We start from the raw sequence: 24,482 nt of genomic DNA, 5'->3' as shown, positions 1-24,482 counted from the left end.
CATCATCTCCCAAATTCAATACGACAAAGAGGATACAGCAGCAGAAATGTCAGAATCGCCATTGGTAGCGCCCTCTTTATCTACTTATCAAGCTGAGGATGCCTTTGCTTTCCATAAATATCAAGAGCAGAACCATAATAGATCCTTTTACCTTGGGTCGGATTCTGGGCAATCGGAGGACTTATGCGAGCATATATCATCATTTTATTCCGTCGAACTTTTAGTTGACTTCTTCAGGCAAAATCCACAATACAAAAGAATTACTTTACAATTTCCTGATCATTTGATTATGGACTCAACTTTGATTGTGCAACTATTACAGAAAGCGTTACCTAATAGCAGTACTAATGTTTTAAGCGCTGAATCACAGAAAGATGAAGGTGATCCATGCAGCTGTAACTCAAAAACACCGTGTAGTCAAGTCTCTGAACAACCAATAAACCGACAAATATGGGTTTTGGCGGACACAGCATATAGTCCGTGTTGTGTTGATGAGGTAGCGTGTGAACATGTGAATGGAGACATTGTCGTCCATTTCGGAGATGCATGTCTGAATGCTGTTCAAAGGCTTCCTGTCTTGTATTGCTTTGGGAAGCCTTATACTGATTTAGACAAAATAGTTGAGAAGTTTCAGGAGAGGTATCCTGATAAAGAAACATATGTGTGCCTGATGGCAGATATACCTTATTCATATCATCTAAAGCAGCTACATTCAAAGTTAATCGATTTGGGGTTTGCAAATATACTTTCATCAGATGTGAACTCAAAAATGTTAGGTGCAAAAGCTACCATAATTGGAAAATCTGCAGATCATTCTGATGAATATTTGGTGCATACACTAGATAATAGGGAAATTTACAGCAGAACTAATTTGAAAATTGAAAATGATGAGTACTTACAATCCACGTATGAGCTGTTTCATATAACTATGCCTGATGATCCTCGTCTCCTCTTTTTAACAACTAAATTCAAGGCCGTTACTGTATATCATCCAGATCAGAACGTCCTCGTTCAAGGGCCTTTTCCCCTAATGATGAGACGTTACCGTTCAATGCATGTTGCAAGAACGGCAAGTACAATTGGTATTCTCGTCAATACACTTTCCTTAACCAATACAAGAGAACTTCTGGCCTCACTAATTAACCTGATTCGGGAAAATGGCAAGAAACACTACGTTTTTGTGGTAGGTAAACCCAATGTAGCAAAACTTGCAAACTTCGAAGCCATCGACATATGGTGCATCTTGGGGTGTGGTCAGGGCGGTATTATCGTAGACCAAGCGAACGAATTCTACAGACCAATTATAACGCCATATGAGTTGATGTTAGCTCTGCAACCTGAAATTACCTGGACAGGCCAATGGGTTGTTGATTTTAAAAATGTTTTAAATCAAATAGATGCAGCAAGTAACACAGTACCCATGGATGAAGGAACTTCAGAGGAACATATGCCTGAATTTGACCCAGTCACAGGTAAATATGTTAGCACCTCTAGGCCATTGAGGAACATTCATCATTTGAATATTGAAGCCCCCCAAGAAGCAGCTGACTCTAAAGATTCTACAGCACTAGTGAAACAATTTTCTGGCACCATGACTATTGGAAGCACAGTTTCTACATCTGCTGCTTACTTGCAATCCAGGCAATGGACAGGGCTTGGCAACGACTTTAAGGAAGATGATGATTACGAAGTAGATGGAGCTACCGTTGTAGAAGGCCGCACCGGTGTTGCTCGTGGATACCAATATGATAGAACATTGTAAATTAAATAATTTATTATTTATATAAATGGCTATACAGTTTGTATATATATATCTCGGAACCCGGGTAATAGTCGTTTTACGTGATGTTATGTTGACTGGTCATCGATATGCTGTTGATATATTCGAATCAATTCCAAATAATTAATACATTATGAGGTCCTCAAACCCCCGGGGGAATTCCGATATTTGGTTAGGTTTATAAAATGGGAGCAGCACCTTCTAAGCTCTTAGAAGATTTGCTCGACGACACCAACTGTATGTCTTTTTCGTTTGATTAGGCTGTCATTACTGAATGATGGAATACTAATACTAGTTATAAACAGTTGACAGAGATGAAATTGAAAGACTGCGGAAGAGATTCATGAAATTGGATCGAGATAGCTCGGGCTCGATTGATAAGAGTGAGTTTATGTCGATCCCAGGAGTTTCTTCTAATCCACTAGCAGGAAGGATTATGGAGGTATTTGATGCTGATAATAGTGGTGGTATTGATTTCCAAGAATTTATTAGCAGTTTGTCTATTTTCAGTGGTAGAAGTGACAAGGAGGATAAGCTGAAGTTTGCCTTTAAAATTTATGACATAGATAAGGACGGTTATATCTCTAATGGTGAATTATTCATTGTTTTAAAGATTATGGTAGGTAATAATCTTGAAGACGATCAGTTGCAACAAATTGTAGACAGAACAATTATGGAGAATGATGTTGATGGTGATGGAAGGCTAAGCTTTGAAGAATTCAAGAATGCAGTAGAAACTACTGAAGTTGCAAATTCATTGACATTGCAATGTGATATATAAATATGATGAGCGTTCAACGCGGCATTATCTTTGATAACTAACAGCATATACGTAAATTAGCGGTATCCTTTGCATTTAACGTCAATTCCTTTACCTAATAATATTCGATATTGGCTATATTTCATATGCAGAATCCATGATATCTCCATGAGCTAGATTTTTCAGTCCTAATTTCCTTCTGTGCTGCATGCATTGTTCACTCTACACAATAAATATATAAATATATATTAATTCAGTAAATGAACACTCGAAATTTATTGGTAAATATGTTTAATAACAGACAAGTTTATATCGTTTGTTTTCATATTTATATTTTACATTTTTTTTTTAACAATCAAATGTCCAGATTTGTTCCCCATTATCACCATTATCACTAGGAGAGATTTTGTGAGAGCAGACATTTCAGATCACGATCACAACATATATCTAAAGTTTAAGTTTTCAAAATCTGTTAAATCATTGAATTCGATATTATGCATAGGTGAGCTTTCTTTTTGTTCGGCTACTTTATCCCTTCTTATATTTTCCCGTTTATTAAGAATGAACAATAAAACCAATACCACCATAGTCCCTATATAACAAACCACCATACTAATCTTTGCGGATTTATAACTAGGTTTCTCTTTATCAATGAAAATATGTGGACCTGCTAAGTTGGCTGAAGCGTACGCTATTAGATTTATTGATGATACGGTCCACTTCTTCGTGTATCCCAAGGTATTCGATGAGATACTAGATAGGATACAAATAAAAGCAAGCGGTGAGATGAATATGAAATAAAAGCCAAATAGCCTTGCAAACTTGTGTTTGTTATCGAATGCTAACATGCATGTACCAATCATTGCAATAGCAGAAGCTGAGAAGGCCCAAAAAAAATCTGTAACGCAGAAATCTAATATCGTGCCTGGTACAGTAATAACTCAGATAGCCAAACAATGGGCAAAAGACCAGCTCAAAAGCACCAGCAGGCATATTCATCAAAAGAGAATCTTTCGTGTTGTATTTGAAATCTTCCTTAAGTAGAATTCCACTAAAGTTTAAAGTGCCTCCATTTGGAATGTTTGAAAAGACAGAAAACGCAAAGTACAACCACGTTCTAATGTCCTTCAATGCTTCAATAACCTGGTACTTTTTAATTTTATGATTGCCAAAGCCTTGCTGGTTTGATCTAATCCTTTCGACCAACTGTAATTTCTCTTGCTTTTTTAAGAACCAAGCTTTATTTGGACTGTCGGGCAAGCATAATGCCATCATAATCCCTACAAATATGGTGATGCAACCGGTAGTTATAAACACCAGTTTCCAAGCAGCTATCGAATACCCATCTTTATGGGTGTACAGCCCATAGGCCAAAGCAGAACCCCACAAATTACCTAAACCGTTGAAGCCAAACCAACAGGTCACATAAAAAAAGTGCTCCTCCTTCCTCCAATATTGGCAGGTAATTATTGTAAATGCCGGAGTAATTGCACTTTCAAAAAACCCTAGCATACATCTAAGAAATATAAAAGCAGCGTAATTGACTCCAGGAGCCCCATGTAATGCCAAAACAACACCCCAGATCACAATAAAGCTACATGTCGTTTTCATGAAATATTTTGATTTTTGCATCAAAGGTGGTAATATAAATAAACCGACTAGATAGCCAAAGTAGAATGCGGACCCAACAAAGGAATACTGCTCACCGTGCATATGTAAAGCCTCCTGTAGCCCCATGATAGCTGCAGAACCATTAGTGACCTTATCCATATATTGGACTGCATATAACAGAGCCATCAGAGGAAACATACATATATTGATCTTGCGCAACAGCTTTCTATCAGCATCTGGTGTCAGCGGTTCACCCTCCGCCTCCAAAGCCAGCTTCATTACATCATCCTGATAAGCTGTCACAATAGCTTCATTTTTATGAAGATCCGAGTGCGTGCTCTCCGAAAATTGACTACGTTGATTACCTGCCACCTTTTCTGTCTCTAATAAATCTTTATCACCTAACTCATCAGCGGAAGAGTAACGATCATTATCCCTTAAAACCGTCTGATCTCCCATCCCTATGATACGAAAAAGATTCCCGCAAATGGGAGGACAACAGTATTATTTAAGTTTGCTAAATAAACGGCCATCGGGTATTCCATTCTAAAATCATTTATATAGTTCACATGAAATGGATACCTCCACCATACCTCGACCAAATTAAAAGCGATTAATAGATAAGTAAACGCAACAGTAACTTTCCTATCGTAAAACAAAACCGCATATTATCTATCGAACACGGAAATGATAAAAGACAATCATTGCTTACGGCTTAGATAAAGATATTGGATCCTCCATCCCTTCCACCCTTGGGAGATTAAGATGTAAGGATAATATAACCCATCTAAGTCATTCCCTTCGATTTTTGATACCAACGATTGATTGGTACTTCCATCTCGAATATTTGTATTGCAAAATATAAAATCTTGATTGTGTTCAGTTATTCTTTCGCTATGCATTCATGAGATACATGTGGAGAACTAACTGACATGTGCAACCGTTGTCAGGTTTTGCATAGTCCTATGCATGTAGTAACACTATATGTATACATACACAAATAGAACACTGGTAGTATAAGAAAGCTAGTCAAAGGAGAGAATGAACGTGGATACTTGTATTTTAAATTTAATTGGGAATGGGGCTGAATGTCAGATTGCGACGTATAGTGAGTGCTATTATATCTGGAAAAAAAATTGAAAAGTTCAAGAACTGAATGAAGGGCGATTATGGTTATGTAATTGATATCTCTTGAAAATTGCGTGTCTCCTATAAATCTTACATAAAACACCGGTTCGACTGGTAGAAACTCAGGTGTGTCTCTATTGTATGTCCTATTTTTATAATGAGCTTAATTCGATTATGAGGCTAGAACGGTAGTTTCTATAGTGATCTGATTCAAATATTACAACGAATGGCTTATCTAAACTGCTGAGGACATGGGCAAAGAAAATGTTGAACGCATAACCAATCAATGGTATCCCCTCGCTAGTAACTCCTTCTCCATCGTATTCCAGAAGAATCTCAAGACTTCGAGGTCTTTGAATCTCTTATTCTTCTCGAGCTCAACTTTCTGTACGTTCCACTGGTCTACATGTTTGGGGATTACGTCCCCTGCAAAATGGAAATAATAGCCCTTACAACGCTGGAACAGGTCAGTTGGATTGGACCACTGATAGTTCTTGAATTGCCATTCATGGCCTGTGGTAAAAATTGCAACTACACGGTTCCAATATTCCGGTTTTGTAAACAGCCGTGTGCTATTGACAATCAAAAACTTGATGGGTCTGGAGATTCGATCGAACTTCTTCACAACAGAGGTTAAATCATTTTTAACTGTAGAAAGATCCTTTGGGTGTATATACTGGGAATTTTCAAGAAACTGTTTAATGTTCGAAATAGTAAAAATGGAAGAAGCTGCCGATGGGATTAAAATAATGGGGTCTGTTGCTGGAGATGGGCGGGCTCCTGCATCCTTTGAAATGCCAGCAGCTACCTTAGACCGACGACTAGCTTTTAAGGGATGTACTATCTTGAGCTCAGCTTCTTTAATCAAATACCCAAAATTCCTCGATTTCGTTCCTCTCAGTGACGAGTTATGGTCAGCAAGACATCTTTCATGCAACATAATTTCTTTTAAAACTCGATCGTCCTCCGACTCCGGTACAACAACTACTGGAGCTTTGTTCTTCGCGGTCGCTTCATCATCCCCTTCAACAATATATTGTGATACTTGCGATTCACCAGATAGCCATTGAATCAAATCATTTCTCTGCAAAAAGGACACATTTGTCAGCTGTTTCGACTGACAATCGGCTAGATAATCTGCTGCACTTGAGTCTTTATGCAACCAGCAATGCACAACAACTCGCAAGCAAAGCTGAACATCCTCTACCTTATAATCTGTTAACTCATCTAAGGAGATTGTCTCAGAGTCTAATTTTAAATCCTTGGCGGCTGAAATATCATCTGTTTCTTGAGCATTTTCGTCTAACAGCTTTAATTCAGAACTGGTTTTCAATTTATTCCTCAACTGCGTTAGCTTCATATTTGCACGTGGCACAAACTACTTCTCAAACATGTATGTTTCCGCTTTAATACTCCATTTTATCTTAAATACTAACTTTTCCAGAATTCTAAAATTCCCAATTTCATATTGCTACTTACGAATAGGCTACCCGGCTTTGGTGAAACTGTAGCGCCAATCGCTTTTATGGGTCTCATCTCATTGTAACATCGCTCTATAATCAACAAACGTGAAGAGGCTATGGCTAAGAAATCTACTAAGGGCAAGTCAGCTACTCCTCCAACGGAGGATTTTAATGCTAACGATAAGAAGGGAAAGAAAGGGAAAGACTTGGCTGCTGCAGAAGAAAAAAAGTTGAAACATAGAGAAAACAGAGCCAAAGTTACCAACACTTCGAGCTGGACCGGTAAGCTTCCACACACTTTGTTGTATGAGGTTGCACAGAAACGGAAGTGGAATAAAGTAGAATATGAAATGAAGAAGATTGGCACCAAGGGAATGCTTTCTATTGCATGTGTATCTTATACGGACCCGAAATCTAAGGAGACAGTTACTGTTAGAATGAATGATCCAACTTACAACAAGACTAGTGGTATGGGACTTTTAATTCCACAGGAGACGGCAATTGAAGCTCGGAATTACGCAGCGACGGTTGCGTTATATAGAATTGCATATAATACTAATATGCACATGATGCTACCATCGAACCATAAGAAGTTATGGCACGAATTGGATGATTATAGAAAGCAGCTTTTGAAGGAAAATCCAGCTAGATGTAGCAAGGTTTTTGATGTGGATCCTTTAAAGACGTTATTGGAGGAGCAAAAGTTGACGCTTCAAAAAGAAGCGAAACGGGAAGTTAGAAAGCAACAAGATGAGAAAATAAGAAAAGCTCCTGTGATTGTAACTTCTGTCAACAAGAAGAATATATCGACTTCATTAACTGAGGGCAAAGTAATAAAGCCTTCTAAACCTGAAGGTTCCAGCCGGGTTGTGAAGTTCTCATCCAAGGTCTGGGAGTCGTCAACTTTTGCTGACATAGAGGAATCATCGAGAAATTTAATTGAAACTTCTTTGAAGGTTCATATAGACTGGAGAACAAAACGATACGGGGGTGTAGAAACTGCAGAAAGACAAGCCATTAGAAGCCAGTTACTTGAATTTGGGTTTAGGACTTCGCATGTTGAAGAGGCAATGCAGTACAAAGATCCTCTTTCCTTTCTCCTGTTCAATTTGCCAGAAGACGACCTACCGCTGTTTTTTCAAAAACGTAAAGAGGATTCCAACATTAAGGTTGAAATTACAAAGTTACCGCTATCATCAAGAAATTCAATTGAGCGTCTCATGGAATCTGGTGTCTCATATGATGAAGCATTACTTGCTTTGCAAAATTCCGCATTCAATGAATCAGATGCGGCAGCTATTTTAACTGAATCAATTATACCTTCGATAGCCCACATTGATGAAATAACAGAGGAAGAATCCAGGCAAATATGGGATCAAGAACTAGAATCACTTTCCAGCATTTATGAGGATAAAATTGACATTGTGGACAAAGATTCGTGCTTTACTATGGAGTTAAATAAAAATTTTAATCTTAAGTTGAAGGTATACAAGTCGAGGAACTATCCTATGAGGTTACCGGGAATCATTGTTTCCACATTTAATAAAAATTATAAATTACCCAACTATATCAAACAGCAGATACTTTACAGGTTACTACATTACATCTCAGTTTCTGGATTGTTGGGCGATATGTTGGTGTTTCATATATTTGAATGGTTACAGGAGAACCTGTCATCTATTATAGAAAACCCTGGACCATTATTACCTTTGGATTTGAACCAAAATGGAGAAAGCCAAAACAATCAACGTAGTTCTACAAAAAAATATATTAAATCGAAGAGTCACTCTTCCAAAGAGCTATCTCAAGATGAAATATTGGTACTTGAGAAGGCTTATAAAGAAAGGCTCAATAGTTCTGAGTATTTATGCATGATTAAACAAAGATCTAAATTACCAGCATGGCATAAACAAGATTTGATTGTAGATATGGTGTATCGTAGCGACGTCATTCTAATTACTGGTGAAACAGGTTCTGGTAAATCTACGCAGGTTGCACAATTTTTATTGGATCATTTGATGAATACCAAGAAAGATTTTTCCAAAGTCAAACTATTATGTACACAGCCCAGAAGAATTTCGGCTATTGGCCTTGCAGAAAGAGTGTCTGATGAACGATGCACACCATGTGGGGATGAAGTTGGATATATCATTAGAGGCACAAATAGAAGCGGTCCCAATACCAGGATAACATTCATGACCACCGGTATCTTAGTGCGAATTTTGCAAGGTGATGTAAACTTCTTGAAAAATAAGATTATAATAATTGATGAGGTTCATGAAAGAAGCGTTGAAACCGATCTGATCGTTATAATGTTAAAAAACTTGTTGGGAAAGATACCCGGTATGAAAATTGTTTTAATGAGTGCTACTGTTAATATTGATATATTTAAGCAATATTTTGAAGGGTTAAAACAATGCCATATCGAAGGTCGTACATTTCCTGTGACTGATTATTATTTGGATGATATTCTTAAGACCTTGGATTTTAAGATTAGAAATGACAGATATCAGTATGAGAATGATGATTCAGAGGTTGAAAATGCTTATTTGAGGCCCAAGGCAGATTCTAGGTTTTTTCAGAGCGGTCAGATTAATTATGACCTAATTGTAGATACCGTTACACATGTTAATCAGAGATTAAAAGGAGAGGGGAACAATGGGTCTATCATAGTTTTTTTACCCGGTGTAGGTGAAATTAACAGATGCATTGAAAAGTTAAAGCAATCAGTTAAGCCTGATGAATTTGTTGTATTACCTTTGCATTCTGCATTGACGTCAGAATTTCAGAAAAGGGTATTCGTGAGGTTCACTGGAAAACGCAAGATAGTTGTCTCTACAAATATTGCGGAAACATCCATTACTATCGACGACTGTGTGGCAATTATTGATACTGGTCGTGCCAAGGTTTTGAATTATAACCCAAAAGATAACACTACCAGGTTAGTCGAAACTTTCATTTCTAAAGCTGAGGCTAAACAACGTAGAGGTCGTGCCGGTAGAGTAAGAGAAGGATACTCTTACAAACTATTTTCCAAGAATATATATGCCGATATGCTAGAGTCTCCAATACCAGAGATTAAAAGGATTCCTTTAGAATCGCTATACCTATCGGTCAAGGCTATGGGCGTTAATGATGTGCTCAAGTTTTTAGCCACTGGGATTGACCCGCCTTCTGCTAGTGCTTTAAGTAAGTCTGAACAGATGTTGATAACTGCAGGATTACTAGATGACTCAGAAAAATCTCTAACGGAACTTGGAAAATATATTAGTATACTACCTGTAATGGATAGCAAACATGGTAAATTGTTGATATACTCCATAATATTTGGATGTACGGATATTGGTGTTTTAATTGCCTCAGTTTTAAGCGCCGGATCTACACCTTTTATAGGGACCTTTGAAAACAGAGATAAAATAAAAGCTATCCTCTTGCAGCACAAGCAAAGAGGTGACTTATTAGCTACCGTTGAAATTGTGCGCCAGTACCTATCAATTACCGATAATACAGTAAAAAGGAAGTTTATGATAGATAATGTACTGTCCTATAATAAAATCAAAGAGATTTTGTCATCTAGGAGCCAATTTTATGCCATATTAGAAGACGTCGGCTTTCTCCCAATGAAATACAAGCCTGGATCTATTGAACACCTCAACAAAAATGGCGGCAATCTTGATATTCTAAAATGTGTTTTAACGGGAGCTTTCTACCCGCAGGTTGCGCGTGTCCAGTTACCGGATCCAAAGTTTATGGCTACCAGTTCTGGATCGTTAGAGATAGATCCAGAAGCACGAATGACAAAATACTGGATCCGGAATGAAGAATACATAGACCAATTGGAATCGACAGAAGATGACTCTGCAGTATCCAACCAAAGACTGCCTGCTACACGAGCCTTCCTCCATCCTTCCTCCGTCGTATTTTCTTCAGATAACTCGACAAACCCGGAAAAGATAGTCGCAATGGATGCATCTGTAGCCCCGTCAGCAACGAAAGGTAAAATAAGCCCTTTCAAGGCACCTTTCGTTGTATACTGCTCAGCACACGTCACGTCAAAATTTTACTTAAACTACATCACCCCCACGTCCACCCTAGCCCTACTACTCTTTGGCGGGCCTATCCGGTACGATACCAACGGCAGCGTCCATTCCCCTGGCATTGTAGTGGACAACTGGCTCCCAATCCGGACCTGGTGCAAAAATGGCGTCCTAATCAAAGAATTAAGAGCCCTGCTGGATCAAACCATCAAGAAAAAACTAGACAACCCTAATACCGCCTTCAGAGCAACACAGGGAGAGTCACAAAACGAGATTCTGGACCTTGTTGAAACCGTCATTCGGCAGTGATGTCGCCGATGCTAATTATCACGTGAGGAATTTAACTTTTTCGTTTACACTATTTATACAGCGATAATCAATCCACAGTCATCTTTGACATGTTCGAAGTGGTGCATTTTTGAGTTTCATACTATAGAGTTTTGTATATGAATAAATATGTACGAACAATCGGAAGACTAAAATTAGGCAATCGTCTTCTCCTTCAAGTAAATACCATATTTTTCCTTTAATTCCTTCATTATTGGGTCATTAATACTTGGTGAATAAGGAGCAAGCAATCCTGGACCTTTTATAGTTCCATTCAATAGTAACTTGGTGGCAATAGCACATGGGTAACCAACAGTAGCAGCCATTGCTGAGTAACCACCAGGTTTGCCATATTCGACAAGAGTAGAAGTCCTAACTTCTTTGGTACCATCTGCCCACTCAATTCCAAACTTGTGCTGCAAACAAATCATGTCACGTTCTCCCTCCTCAAATTGCATCAATTGCTCCAATGTTGCACATAGCGTGTCCAATGGATTGCCCCTTGGATCAATTGCTTTGCTTGAAAGCATTCCGAGCCATGAAAATCCAGCTAAAATCCTCTCACGTTCTTCATCGGAGCCCCAGTTAGATTTTGAATCAATTGCCGCAATTAGATCTTCCTTTGATTCTGATTTGGCACCCAAGTATTGAGCTAGAGCGATGTTCCAAGAGGTCGCAGAAGAGAAAGCGGGATCAACGTCATCCTTCAACATTCCAATGTCTACGAGAACCTTAATAAACTCTGGAAACCCTTGATACCTCAAAGTTCCTCTGATAACTGTTTTAGCCTCAGGAATGTTGTATAAATGCCTGAAAGTAGTTGAGTCTCTATTTGGGTAACAAACAAAGGAGAATCCAGGGTAAATAAAATAGGGTTTGGCTGTAGACATCAAGTCTGCAGACTCAACTGTTTCAATCTGGCCATCCTTCCAGAACTTAGCACTATTCCGCAAGGCCAACAAAACCCCTCTTGAAGACCAAGAGAACTTATACCCCAATGGATTGTCAGAATTCTCTGGAGCTGGCAACCCACCGCAGTAAGATAAAAAGGAAGTGATCTTTCCACCTGCCTGATGGACCTCATCAATGGTTTTCACAGCATACAAATGGTCAATACCAGGATCCAGCCCAATCTCATTCATAACAGTGATCCCAGCGGCTTTTATTTCTGGCTCCAACTCACGCAAGGCATCAGAAATATAAGACGTAGTCACCACGTCCTTTTTCAGCCGAATTGCGGACTTCACGACATCGGCGTGGTAAATGTATGGAATTAACGAAATCACAACATCATGCTCCTTAAGAGCGGCATCCAATTGCTCAGCATTCCTCACGTCTATTGATAGTGCCTGCGACTTCGACGCATCTGCCAAAGCTTTTGCATTTTCTAGAGTCCTGCAAGCAACACTCACATCAATGCCTTCGGTGTCAGCTAAAACCTGTATAACAGGCTGAGCTACAAAACCAGAACCCAATACCAAGACTTTTTTAGTCATTTTAAAATAAAATAATATTCGTTTAATGTTAAAGCAACACTTTAGAACCCCGCAACAAAACCCTTGTGTACAAATGATAGAATCCAGTTAATGAATGCTCAAAACGACCAACCAATGCTAATTTTTTGCCCAAGAATAAAGACTTTTATAACAATCTATGACCCATAATTAGGAACACAATTTTCATGCTTAGAAAATCTTCATCAAAAATTCCCCGTGGAATTTAGGCTCTTTCATCCTTACCTCCCTTAAATTTCATAGGATCTAAAATTGGCTTTATGCATACTGTTGATCAGAGAATCCCTCAATTAATGCAATCAGGGCTATTTTCCGTAAGCTTTATTCAACAATAAGATCAAAGAAATCGTTATATTTTCGTTTTCTAATGAAATTATTATACGTGTCTGCTGGTGTACGTGATGCTTCTAAATGTAATCTCGGGAAGGATCACCGTTACCCGGATGTGCCCAGGGACTGGAAAATTTTCTCCATAAAAAGCCGAGATCAGGAGAAGTTTCAGTCACTACACGAGATACCTTGGTTGCTTAACAAAAGATATCAGGGATCTATCTCCATGACTATGCCTCATAATTAGATAGTTGCGGTAAACGAATCCCATAAATTAGATTAGAGGTCACGTTCTTTTTGCAGAATGGAAAGGTTGGCTTTCGAGCATCCGTTACACTTATTCCATTTTGAATGCGTGATAAATTTCGTCGAACCAAAATGCTCTTAGATAAAAATTCGCTCTGTATAGAAGTTGTGCACCTGTTTAGTGTTTTCTTGTTCCCATAAGTCCCTCTGGAGTTTGAACCATTCCGGTAGCAACGATTCTCTTGGGATGGTTATTTTTACCGCGTTGGAGCTATCACTGCGGTAGTATTCATATTCAGATAGTTCACGTTTATTGAATGCGAGACGATATCGGTTTCCAAATATACCTTTAGAGGAAGGAACTCTTTGGACGTCCATTGAAACCAAACTACCTTCCTCCTTGCTGGTGTGTTCTTGTACTTGATCTATGATTGTTAAGATGTGCTGCGGCAGCTCAGGTTCCATAGACAGATCAGCTTCGTTTATCACTTTTCGGGATGATGTTTTCCGCTCCGTATCGATGGTATTCGTATCGTCATGGATGTCCAGCCGAGATACATCCTCTCTGACAGACTTCTCCATGTTTTGGATTATATTCACGTTGATGACTTCTAGGAACGTTTCTGCAAAATAATTGCTATTTTTGCCTGTGTAAAGTCTGTACTCGCTAATTATAGATGATATGTTCCATTTTAGTATTCTCCTCAGGAGTCCTATAACAACAGAAGTTTTATCAACTAACAGGGTGTTGTGGTTAGTTGTGTCCATTATTAACCGAAAGATCTTCTGCAGACTAGTACTTTTGATGATCATGAGATCATCAGAATCGCTCAGCTTATATTGAGACACTGATTGGCATCCGCTGCTGAAATCAGACTCTTCAACTGGCTGCTCCTTGGTTACACTGTTTCTAGGGGGGGCCAACGTGGACGAAGTCTGCACTCGTTTAATAACAAACAGTTGAACATTACATCTCTCAAAGAATTCCCTGAAAAATTTTGAAGGTTCTTGCCCCCCAACAAACACTATTGACTTCAATGTCAGTACTTCAAGGAAAGATAGGTTAATTGTCTCTATCCTTGAACATCTATCTGTAGTTACACTGTTAGCCTCTTGTTCCACACACTGTCGAATTCCACCATCTGATACATACATATTCCCTCTTCGGCAATGCCAAAGTTAGCAGGTGGCACAAGCATGATTTCGCGATGTTTTTCTTTTTGAAATCTAATTCTGCTTAATATGTGTAAACGAACCGTTCCATCACTGATGGCCGTTTATTCTTGAGGTACACCGTTGTTTTAAAACTTTTATTCTTCACTTGTTCCATGTGCAATAAATAGATAGCCCCCTTCTCCGTTCCTGGTCTCAGCGCCATGATTTTTTCACACAACGGAAATCTAGAACTCCACCGCAACATACCAAAAGTAATCGACGAGATGCAAGTCATCATATTCCATCTGAGGCCTGTTTTTGGAAAAGAAGACAGTAGAAACTTGTAAATCAGATATATTAATGGTACACTCTATATACACTATAAGCAAGTTATATCATCCGTGGTGGATACTATAATTTATAATCAATATAAATCACAACAATGTGGCGCTGAGAAGAGCATGATAATAGATTAATTGGCGAGCACATGGTTAGTAAAGGGATTGTTGGTGGAACATTTACGATATTACTAACACACATGAATGCAGCGGCATCAATCAATCATCAATCTTTCCTTCGATTTGAATGCTTTTTGTTTGAACGACTGCCGTTGATTGATGTTGGAGAGGTTGATGCGGAAATAGAGGATGCAGGAGGTCCCCTTTTCTTTTCTGTTTTAGGTTCCATATATACCGTTGTGTTACTGATCTTCAAGGTATGCATCCTGATAGCGTCTTGCTGACAGTGTGGGTCTTCGAAGTCGATTACCGCAAAAGATTCTTGTGCAGATATTTTTTTGACGACACCGAACTCTCTTTCTAGAGTATCCGTCAACTCTTTATTTGTTACGCCACCAGTGTTACGAATGTATACTGGATAATAACCATCCTTGTTAGGAACGCTTATATGTTTAGTCTTCTTGCTGTTCGCTTTAGAATTCCCGTTTGGTGGGGGAGTCCTTCTATCTGGGGTTTTAGCAGGTTCTGGAGGTACCCTAGTATAGTTAGTAGTGACATTAGGGACTATTTTCGAGTCTGAATTGGTCAACTGGGATGCCCAATTCATTTTTTTAGGAACATCAGACTCAGACTTCATCAATTGCTTCCTTTCTTCGTCTTTAACATCATCTTTAGACCTTGGAACTGTCTTCATATCTTCTCTATTAGAATCTGAGATTCTAGAATTGTGATGGCTTTTCGAGGTTTCTTTGGCAGTAAAGGTAGCTACTGGATCTTCTTCCTCCTTCTCAGCCTTTGAATGTACTAGAGTTTCTTTAGCTGCCCCAATAACATCTTCTTTTCTTTCTTCGTTCTTGTGCTCCCTCCTTCTATCCCTCTCCCTCTCCCTCTCCCTCTCCCTCTCAATGTCCTTCTCCTTCTCCTTCTCCTTCTGCTTCTCCTTCTCCCTCTCCTTCTCCTTCTCCTTCTCTCTGTCTTTCTTTGTATCCTCGTCTTCCTTCGTAGAAGAGGAAATTTTTGCTGTAGTCTCTTTAGTAGACCCTTCCTTCTTTATATTAGAAGGAGTAGATTGTGAAAAAGTGGAACCAGGAGACTCAGGAACGATATCCTTTAGAATATCCGGGATAAAGCGTATGATGTCGTTAGTAACATCGTACATTTTGTTATTGTTGCCCACAGGGTGTAAAACAAACGTTTGACAGAATCTGTAAGTTGGAGTATTGCTCCAGCATATTTCGCCCATTGCTAAGATCAAGATCCCATTGTTACTAGAGCCAGTCGACTGAAAATCACAAGCATCAATCTTCACTCGAACATCTTGCACCATCTTATTGTTTCTGCTATAAAACTTACTAATATTTTCTTTGCCGATAACCTTGACTGTGGGTAGTATATCCGTCTTGGTGTTGAGATTTACTTGGTAGTTAATCTGGGTCAATTCAGCTGTATTGGAGTACAAGTGAAAAAGTTTAGAAGGATCATTATGCATCCTTTGGTAATATGTCTTTAGGAAGGCGTAGCCTATGTCCTGAACATTAGCAGTAGTCATGATAAACGTCGAAAACCTTTTTCGGTATTAAATTAAGCTCAATAAAATTTTGGATAATATTTGGTCGTTTAGTATATTATTTTCTGGCGAGTGAATCAGTATCAATTAATAAATGTCAAAGTAGTAAACAATATAATATAAAAAACACGAAGTTTGAATGAAATGCTGGAACTAAAAGTTGGTGTGACTGAATGCAATCTGAGAGTACCTCTAAATATGCGACCGATGAATAGATACAGGCTGCGATTAATCGATGTGATAAAGTCCCTCTCTTCCTCCGTAGGTTATCTCTATGCAGCAGATTTTCTTATGAGGGAAGAGTTTCTTGAACATTCGCCATGTTACTTGGCCACCATTTGGTGACAAGTTGGAAATCTCCATGAAAATTTTCATATCGTTTTAAACGTTATAATAACATGTCACATGATCTATATTGCTACTAATATTACAGAGTTAACATCAATTGTCGCTAAAACTCGATGCGGTTCGTGTAGATTTGGAATGTATCTATCTAATCAGTCTACCCTGATCACATTAGCGTACGTAGTGGTAGCGGTCATTCTTTATTAATGCCGTAGATGGAGTTTTTGAACTGGCTTAGATCAGTCTTGCCATTGGGTAATTTGAAAAATGGGAATTTAGACAACCGAGTAAACGTTAGTAAAGCCAACAAACTCTGTCCGCCTGTAGTATTGAAGAGCGGAAATCTTGGAATTCCCACTTCATCCGCTAGGGATTCTAAGCTGTATTGTTGGCCTTGTTGTAGTTGTTGATTGCGTTGTTGTATCAAATCTTGGACAGACTTGCTAATTACGTTCAAATCGTAAAAGTTTGGAAGAAACTTTTGAACCCAATATTCATAGTCTTCTTTATTATTAGGCATTGCAGTATCTGTCAATATGTTAATCAGGAATCCAAAGTCGTAAGCAGCATGAAAGCTTACCCAGGTTACTTCATCAGATAACAAAAGCCCTGAATCAACTAGTAATTGAGCAAAATCGTATGGCTCGACACCATTATTCTGGTGTTTGTCAAATACAACGCCAGACTTTTTCAAAAGATCTAACGATTCGGGAGAAACCATCTCCTTTGTAACATCAAAATGAAAATTGAACTGCCACGTCGAAGGTGTATTTTCAGGTTTATTACCTTGAGAATCACTTAGTGACAATCCAATTTGCACTGAATTGAGTAGATCGATATTTGTCCTCATGGTTTGGTAGTGATAATCATTCTTGGATCTAAAATTACCGATAGGCCTCACAATAGTACCTACAAACTCCGTACTCAAGGCAATGAAGTTGTATTGATCTACCAACCTTCTTATGGACGCAAACTCTGAAGTTAAATTATTAGCCCATACTTCACGAACCAGCAAATGGTTTGGATGATGAATTACAGGGGCTGCAGGTGCTAATCCGATGGTCGTACCACGCACGCCAGTATTAATAGAAAGCTGCGGAGGTAAAGTTCCAGGAGGAGGTGCTAAGCCGCCAACACCTGTTTGAACCATTGAAACCCCTGGCGGCCCATTTATGACTCCAGTTGTCAGAAGTTGTTGTTGCGCCTGTTGCGGTTGAAGAGATTGCTGTTGATGGCCGAAAGCTGCATTTGCAGCCTCCATCTTTTGTTTTAACAAATATGTCGCTTGTAAATCCTGGCCAGTATCAATACCATGTAATAAATGCTGCTGTTGCGTCATTAACCTACCCTGATTAACCTGGGGGGAGAACATTTGCGGTAAGCCTGTAGGTTGTTGCTGGCCTGGATGCCCCTGCTGTGCTTGCTGACGAAGGTAAAACTGTTCACCATCAGGGAACTCCGTCATTTGCCCACTGATAGTTTGCATACCTCACTCTATAAAAGCTTTGTCTCAGAGGGCTACTAATCTTGAATCCATTATAAGTGCAGCCTGCATTTCAGAGAACGGTTCTAAATCTACAAAAGCAAATTTTCCCTATTCAGCCTTCGTTTAAAAATCACTAAAGACGCCACCTAAATTCAAACCCACATTAAGCGTATTATTAAGTAAAAACGCTGTATATAGTACACTACTTTGTTATAAACTAGAAGCGTTCATGCTGCTTTATTCTATAAATTAGATTGGTTGCCTCAAGCCTTCGTTTTCTTTGTGGAGGGTTGGTCGGACTGATCCTGTTGAACATCTTCAATGTTCGCTTCGTCCAAAGATCTTACAGTAGATTTATCAGATACAGAACTCTCTTTAGAAGCAGGTTCCTCCCGTCCTGGTGGTAATACAAACCATGGAATTTTACCTCTGTTGAAATCATTCAAGATTTGTTTAGAAACGCCACCTTCATCTGGCTCACCGCCTTTCAACAGTCTACCTTGTTTTCTTGCCAAGATTTCTATGAATTCAGTAGCATCTTTCCATCCCGATATTTCGTAAGTTCTTTCAAGATGATGCCTCTTGCAACGTTTTAAAACACCAGGAATATATTGCTCAGCATTGGAAACATGTTCAACTCTAACGACGCCTCTGAATAGAATGTCTTCTTCGGTATCTTTTGTTGAAGGAGGCACGATACCAGGGCAATCGATTAAAAATATCCTTTTCATAAGAGTAATATACTGCCAAACTTTGGTTTCACCAGGAATTGGCGCAACCGGACAGACCTTCTTTTTTCTTAGAGTGTTAATGATCGATGACTTACCAGTGTTTGGGTATCCAATAAAGCCTACAGAAATCTGTTGCCTATCTTTGTGCAACTGCGAGAATTGCCGTAGAAGTTGAATCAATGAACCTTTCCCAAAGGAATTGGTGATTGAAGCATGAAATGCTATGGTGGGACGATCTTTCGATAAGTACTTTACCCATGCAGCCTGTATTATAAAATGTTAGTAACATGTATGCAAGTAAAAAATACGTCAAGGCAAATACAACAGTTAGTGACTAACAAAATTGTGAGGTTCTTTACTACGAGCAACGGTACTGTAGGTCTTTAAATATCCATGCTCAACTCATAAGATCCTCCCCATTCTAAGAAGGCGATGGCATACTTTCAAAACGAAAGTTACCCATCTGATGTTCATCAGAATTCTCTCAGAACGAGAGCAATAAACGGGCGAATGTTATCTATCTTCCAAAACTTTAACAGACCATTCTCTGGGTAATTTCCAAAGGGAAGGAGAGAGGCCCTGACAAAGAGTTTTGGTATTATCATGCTAATAATATGTTTATCACTGTCATGTTTGTATTGCAATAGACGTTAGTAAATGGTAAATAGTAAAACATACTGCAAGCCAAGTTGGAACTAAATCACATTTATTCAACACGTATATTAGGTGCTTGTGTGGTGTTTCTTTTTTCATGTATTCCTCAATCGACTTACAACGCGTACCTAATGGGTCTCGGCAATCTAAAACATGAATTACAACATCAGAGGAGTCAATTACTTTGTAAAGCTCGTTCCAAATACGTTTCGACTGGCCTTTGTTAAATATAGCTTCCTTGGCAAGTTGAGACCAGCCATCGTCGTTATCATTGTTATTACCCAGTAAACCTAGTGTGGAATTCAACTCCAGTTTCTCTTCAAATGACTTTCCATCTTTATCTGTAGATTTAGCTAATTCCTCTAATGACGATGAAGCCATCCTAGGCTTCTTCCTTTGTGATTTTGGCCCAAATGTATACTGAAAGGATTCGGTTTCCAAAATCTTCGCAGTGGGAGACTCGGAACTATCTGTTTCTTCTAGCAATGACATTGGAAGCTTATTCCTCCTCAATAAAACTTGGTAGCTATCGTGCTTCGTTTCTCCCACGGCATTTCTAAAATGCTGCAATGCATCTTGTGATATGACCCTTGTATTCCCAAACCACCGACGATCAGGCTGCACTCTAGCTACCGGAGCATCTGTACTCTGAAGTGGAGCCGCTTTTATAATATCACCTTTAGCATTCCTCACAGCCCTACCACCTTTATACATATTCAAAAACTGGACTCTCTTAGAGTCCCTGTAAAAGTTTTCACCTTTAACTCTGAGATTACCATCTTTAGTGTTACCCTCACGGATTCTTCTCTGCTTCTCCTTCTTAGCAGTTCCCATGTTTCGAAGAAGATAAATATGGATTTTAATTGAGATCTAATAATTTAATAATGCTACACAATAAGCTAATTATAAAGAACACTTTGAAATGTGAACAGTTTTCAGCATGGCTTTTATTAAGATGAGCTTTAGAAAATTTTTCCTAATCATGCTCGATGCGGATATCCTCGAGAAATGAAAAAGAAAAAAGAAAAGCGAAGCGATGACCTTGATTATCGTAACGGCATAGAATGTAAAAGTATTTAGGGCAAAAGATTCAGCTTGAATTTAGAATAAGTTATATATAACACTATCCAATTGTTTTGAAGGTTCTTGCTTTTGGGAGTCTGGTGCTGCAGTCCTAGTGGAAGTAATCCGTCTCTGCTTAAAAGATCTACGTACATCTTCGTCTGTGTCAACGTTTCTCTTTAATTTAATGTTCTTAATCATCTTACTCTTTTCAACATTTCGAATGAATTCAGCATTCAACTTATTGGCCTGCGAAATCTCTAATTGTAGTTTAGACTGCCTGATGTCATTTTCTTTCGCAATTTGCTCTGTTAAATCGGCCCATTTGAAACCTGAAAGATATTTAACATTCATGATATCATCGTGATAGAAATTCCCCTTTTTACCACCTATGATGTTCCCATTCAACGTTATTGCACATAATTTGGCGTCTTTTTTCCTAATATATTCTGCCCAACCTTCCTTGAACATGGTTTTCTTATTACCACCGCCTTTAACACGCTGTTTATATGTTTGGTCGTCCTCTCTTTTCAAAAACAATCTATCTACTTCCCCAAATCGACTTAAAATCTGCCTTAGCTTCGCAGGCTTCATATAAGGAGGAATTTTAGATAGATATATTACGCCAGTCTTATGCTTTAGCTTTTTTGCGGCCTTGAACTTCTTTATGCTCTTCAACTTCTCCTGCTTTCGTCTTTCTAGTTCTGCCTCATCAGAGATGGACTTACCTTCCTGATTTTCGGAACTTTCGTTGTTTGATGCATTCGGATGCACATCTTCAATCTCTATACCTCTTTCGGTAGGATCATTGTATATACCGTAAGTTTTTTCTTCGTCTTCATCTCCATCAGACTGCTCATCGTCAGTATGCTGATCGTCAGTATGCTCTTCTAATTTACCGCTAAACACATCGTTCCTAACAGCTCTCTTGTCAGGAAACAAGATATTCTCCTCCTCATCAGATGAAAAATCTCTGGAATCATTGTCACTGTCATGCATCATGAATTCCTGAACGCCTTGAAGCCCTTTGTTTGAGTGACAGAGAACATAGTGAGTTTTATCTGTCAAAGTCTCGCCTTGATAAATTTTTCACCACCTGCGCTGCTAACATCTCAAAACAAGAAACGGTTCACACGTCGGATGTAAGTAACTGCTATTATGATGGTCAAGAAAATCCATATTAATAGTTAACTATGATAAACATTAAATTGAACATACAAACTTTACAAACTAGTGGTAATTTTTTATGTAATAACTACTAATGGACAAGCAGCCACAGCAGATTTATACGCAAGTAACACTCAACATACTTCAAGAAAAATAGCACACAAATAAATACCCCACTCAGACAGTCCAATGATTCAAATAACATTTACCAACCAATTTCGGATAATCTTGTACCATTCTCCTTCGTAATTGAAGCAATGGTAGTGCCTGGCATGGCAACTCCCAAGTCACGAGATACCTCTAGTAGCTTAGCTGGAGAAGCATAGTGCGTAGTAGCCTGGACAATAGCACGGGCCAATTTCTCTGGGTTTGAGGACTTAAAGATTCCAGATCCAACGAAAATACCTTCGCAACCCAATTGCATTAACAAAGCAGCATCAGCTGGTGTAGCCACACCACCTGCAGCAAAGGTAACCACAGGCAATTTGCCCAATTCAACAGTCTGTTCTAGCAAGCTAACTGGAACACGCAACTCCTTGGCATGGTTTTCAAAATCTTCCTTAGTTACAAGATTCTCCTTGCACCAAGCAATCTGAGAGTAAATCGATTTGATGTGTTTCACCGCCTCGCTGACATCTCCTGTTCCAGCTTCACCCTTGGAACGTATAAATGCAGCACCCTCGTTAATTCTCCTCAACGCTTCACCAAGGGTTTTCGCACCACAAACAAAAGGAACCTTATAATCGTTCTTTTTGATGTGATCCGACATATCAGCTGGTGTCAACACCTCACTTTCGTCGATGTAGTCTACACCCAATTCCTGCAAGATCACCGCCTCAACGGTGTGGCCAATTCTCACCTTAGCCATCACAGGAATCGAAACACTATCCATAATATCCTTGATCATCTGGGGATCAGACATCCTGCAAACTTCCCCACATTTTCTCATGTCCGCTGGAATACGCTCCAACGCCATAACGGCGCAAGCACCTGCTCTTTCCGCAACCTTTGCCTGCTCTGGAGTGACCACATCCATGATAACACCACCTTTCAGCATCTGTGCTAAACCGACCTTTAACTTGTATTCCGCAGACATCTCGCTATAATCTTAAGATAAACAGGCTTCTGTACCTATAGTTTCTGCAACTTGGATTTTCTGTTAGCCTACGGCGTATTTCACTACTTTTATCGATAACGTTATATATATAAAGATTCAACTTTTTCAACCCGGAAAAAAAAATGCTTCTTCGAGAGGCGCATATATATCTGCATAATTTTCTGTCTGAATGACTTCCTCTACAGTTGCATACCTTTCCTGATACTTTTTCAGCATAGACTGCTCGGTAGCTATGTATATATTAGTAATCGCTAACTATGACTCTAACCTCGGTCGAAAATGGCCATTATTTGCATCTTGCATCAGGCATCATCTCGTGTTATTCGATTAAATGCACTGGGTCCACTAGTCATTACAGTGATAATCGATAATCGAGAAATATGTAGATCTTTTTCTCAGAAAATTTGCACGGACGCGCGCAGAACAGTTGTTGGAAGTTTTTCTACATATATATATATATATATATATATATATATATATGTGCGTGTGTGTGTAATACAGCGTGCTGTACGCACTGACAAGGCCGAATTTGATAGGACGGTACGGTTTGCAAAACTACTGATCACCTCTCTGTAGTTACTATGGAAAAGACCATCGGTGTGCTAGCGCTACAAGGATCCTTCAACGAACACATTGAGTGCTTGAAGAAGTGTGTGGATGAAAAAGGCTATAATATTGAAGTTTTAACCGTTAAAACTATAGAACAGCTGCTGAAATGTGATTCGTTGGTTATTCCAGGTGGAGAATCGACCACAATATCCCAGATTGCAGAAAGAACAGGGCTGTATGATCACCTGTATAAATTTGTACGAACTGAGGGTAAGTCTGTCTGGGGTACTTGTGCTGGGATGATTTTTTTGGCTAGAGATGTCCGTAACCAAGCAAATCTTTTAAAGCCTCTTGGAGCTCTTGATGTTGCTGTGGACAGAAATGCATTTGGAAGGCAATTGGACTCTTTCGTTTCTGATTGTGATTTCTCATTTTGGGGAACACAGGAGGATAGCTTTAGTGCAGTGTTTATCAGGGCTCCCATTGTAAGTGAGATCTACAATAATGAGAGGGTACAGGTACTGCATAAAGTTGAGAAGAACGGTCAAGAGTACATTGTTGCAGTAAGACAAGGGAAAATTCTAGGTACATCATTCCACCCAGAATTGGGGTCTGATATAAGATTTCACAATTGGTTCATTGAAGAATTTGTGTTGAAATAATGATGAGTTTAAATATTTAATGTTTAATTGTCTTCAATCGGATCATATAGGATGTAATAGTATGGTGTAATACAGAATCACTTTTTTCGCATCAGAAGTTGAAATTTACGGAGAAATAGTGTTTATCGGAGGGGTTGGAATGCGGGATGCTCGGCACTCCACTAAAGGCATATTATAATGTATACTTAGTTGCCTGCCATATTACAATGTACACTTAGTGAGTCGCCTGCCATATTATAATGTATATCTTATAAAGTATATCTTATTTATATAAGATACGGCGGAGACGGAACTGAATGGTCTGTCCGGACTGTGAGCAGGACGGGTCGTCTC

At 39.0% G+C, this 24,482-nt stretch overlaps 11 protein-coding genes and 2 further genes across 11 annotated transcripts; 4 read left to right on the top strand and 9 right to left on the bottom strand.

Moving 5' to 3' along the window:
• Positions 1 to 46: 46 nt before the first annotated feature.
• Positions 47 to 1,762, top strand: DPH2 (2-(3-amino-3-carboxypropyl)histidine synthase; the record flags this gene model as incomplete). Its single annotated transcript, XM_003647639.1, has 1 exon — positions 47 to 1,762. One exon carries the CDS (start codon positions 47 to 49, stop codon positions 1,760 to 1,762), a length of 1,716 nt encoding a protein of 571 aa, XP_003647687.1.
• A 203-nt stretch (positions 1,763 to 1,965) lies between these two features.
• CNB1 (calcineurin regulatory subunit B) lies at positions 1,966 to 2,561 on the top strand (the record flags this gene model as incomplete). Its single annotated transcript, XM_003647638.1, has 2 exons — positions 1,966 to 2,017; positions 2,086 to 2,561. 2 exons carry the CDS (start codon positions 1,966 to 1,968, stop codon positions 2,559 to 2,561), a joined length of 528 nt encoding a protein of 175 aa, XP_003647686.1.
• Positions 2,562 to 2,974: 413 nt separating this feature from the next.
• Positions 2,975 to 4,610, bottom strand: Ecym_7011 (the record flags this gene model as incomplete).
• A 952-nt stretch (positions 4,611 to 5,562) lies between these two features.
• CDC73 (Cdc73p) lies at positions 5,563 to 6,639 on the bottom strand (the record flags this gene model as incomplete). The annotated part of the gene is made up of 1 exon (XM_003647637.1): positions 5,563 to 6,639. The coding sequence occupies one exon, from the start codon at positions 6,637 to 6,639 to the stop codon at positions 5,563 to 5,565; it is 1,077 nt and encodes a 358-aa protein (XP_003647685.1).
• Positions 6,640 to 6,858: 219 nt separating this feature from the next.
• Ecym_7009 (RNA helicase) lies at positions 6,859 to 11,088 on the top strand (the record flags this gene model as incomplete). Its single annotated transcript, XM_003647636.1, has 1 exon — positions 6,859 to 11,088. One exon carries the CDS (start codon positions 6,859 to 6,861, stop codon positions 11,086 to 11,088), a length of 4,230 nt encoding a protein of 1,409 aa, XP_003647684.1.
• A 173-nt stretch (positions 11,089 to 11,261) lies between these two features.
• Positions 11,262 to 12,602, bottom strand: LYS9 (saccharopine dehydrogenase (NADP+, L-glutamate-forming); the record flags this gene model as incomplete). The annotated part of the gene is made up of 1 exon (XM_003647635.1): positions 11,262 to 12,602. The coding sequence occupies one exon, from the start codon at positions 12,600 to 12,602 to the stop codon at positions 11,262 to 11,264; it is 1,341 nt and encodes a 446-aa protein (XP_003647683.1).
• A 732-nt stretch (positions 12,603 to 13,334) lies between these two features.
• OCA4 (Oca4p) lies at positions 13,335 to 14,395 on the bottom strand (the record flags this gene model as incomplete). The annotated part of the gene is made up of 2 exons (XM_003647634.1): positions 13,335 to 14,287; positions 14,350 to 14,395. The coding sequence occupies 2 exons, from the start codon at positions 14,393 to 14,395 to the stop codon at positions 13,335 to 13,337; spliced, it is 999 nt and encodes a 332-aa protein (XP_003647682.1).
• A 520-nt stretch (positions 14,396 to 14,915) lies between these two features.
• Positions 14,916 to 16,358, bottom strand: BRE5 (Bre5p; the record flags this gene model as incomplete). The annotated part of the gene is made up of 1 exon (XM_003647633.1): positions 14,916 to 16,358. One exon carries the CDS (start codon positions 16,356 to 16,358, stop codon positions 14,916 to 14,918), a length of 1,443 nt encoding a protein of 480 aa, XP_003647681.1.
• A 556-nt stretch (positions 16,359 to 16,914) lies between these two features.
• Positions 16,915 to 18,207, bottom strand: POP2 (CCR4-NOT core DEDD family RNase subunit POP2; the record flags this gene model as incomplete). The annotated part of the gene is made up of 1 exon (XM_003647632.1): positions 16,915 to 18,207. One exon carries the CDS (start codon positions 18,205 to 18,207, stop codon positions 16,915 to 16,917), a length of 1,293 nt encoding a protein of 430 aa, XP_003647680.1.
• A 263-nt stretch (positions 18,208 to 18,470) lies between these two features.
• Ecym_7004 lies at positions 18,471 to 20,426 on the bottom strand (the record flags this gene model as incomplete).
• A 267-nt stretch (positions 20,427 to 20,693) lies between these two features.
• Positions 20,694 to 21,653, bottom strand: ESF2 (RNA-binding ATPase activator ESF2; the record flags this gene model as incomplete). The annotated part of the gene is made up of 1 exon (XM_003647631.1): positions 20,694 to 21,653. The coding sequence occupies one exon, from the start codon at positions 21,651 to 21,653 to the stop codon at positions 20,694 to 20,696; it is 960 nt and encodes a 319-aa protein (XP_003647679.1).
• A 373-nt stretch (positions 21,654 to 22,026) lies between these two features.
• On the bottom strand, positions 22,027 to 22,917 carry Ecym_7002 (pyridoxal 5'-phosphate synthase subunit PdxS; the record flags this gene model as incomplete). The annotated part of the gene is made up of 1 exon (XM_003647630.1): positions 22,027 to 22,917. One exon carries the CDS (start codon positions 22,915 to 22,917, stop codon positions 22,027 to 22,029), a length of 891 nt encoding a protein of 296 aa, XP_003647678.1.
• A 602-nt stretch (positions 22,918 to 23,519) lies between these two features.
• Ecym_7001 (pyridoxal 5'-phosphate synthase subunit PdxT) lies at positions 23,520 to 24,149 on the top strand (the record flags this gene model as incomplete). Its single annotated transcript, XM_003647629.1, has 1 exon — positions 23,520 to 24,149. The coding sequence occupies one exon, from the start codon at positions 23,520 to 23,522 to the stop codon at positions 24,147 to 24,149; it is 630 nt and encodes a 209-aa protein (XP_003647677.1).
• Between the last annotated feature and the right edge of the window lie 333 nt (positions 24,150 to 24,482).

This window comes from Eremothecium cymbalariae, chromosome 7 (assembly GCF_000235365.1).
Source record: "Eremothecium cymbalariae DBVPG#7215 chromosome 7, complete sequence".
Lineage (NCBI taxonomy): Eukaryota > Fungi > Ascomycota > Saccharomycetes > Saccharomycetales > Saccharomycetaceae > Eremothecium > Eremothecium cymbalariae.
Note: the sequence above shows the minus strand (reverse complement) of the source record. Positions and strands in the feature narration are given on the sequence as shown.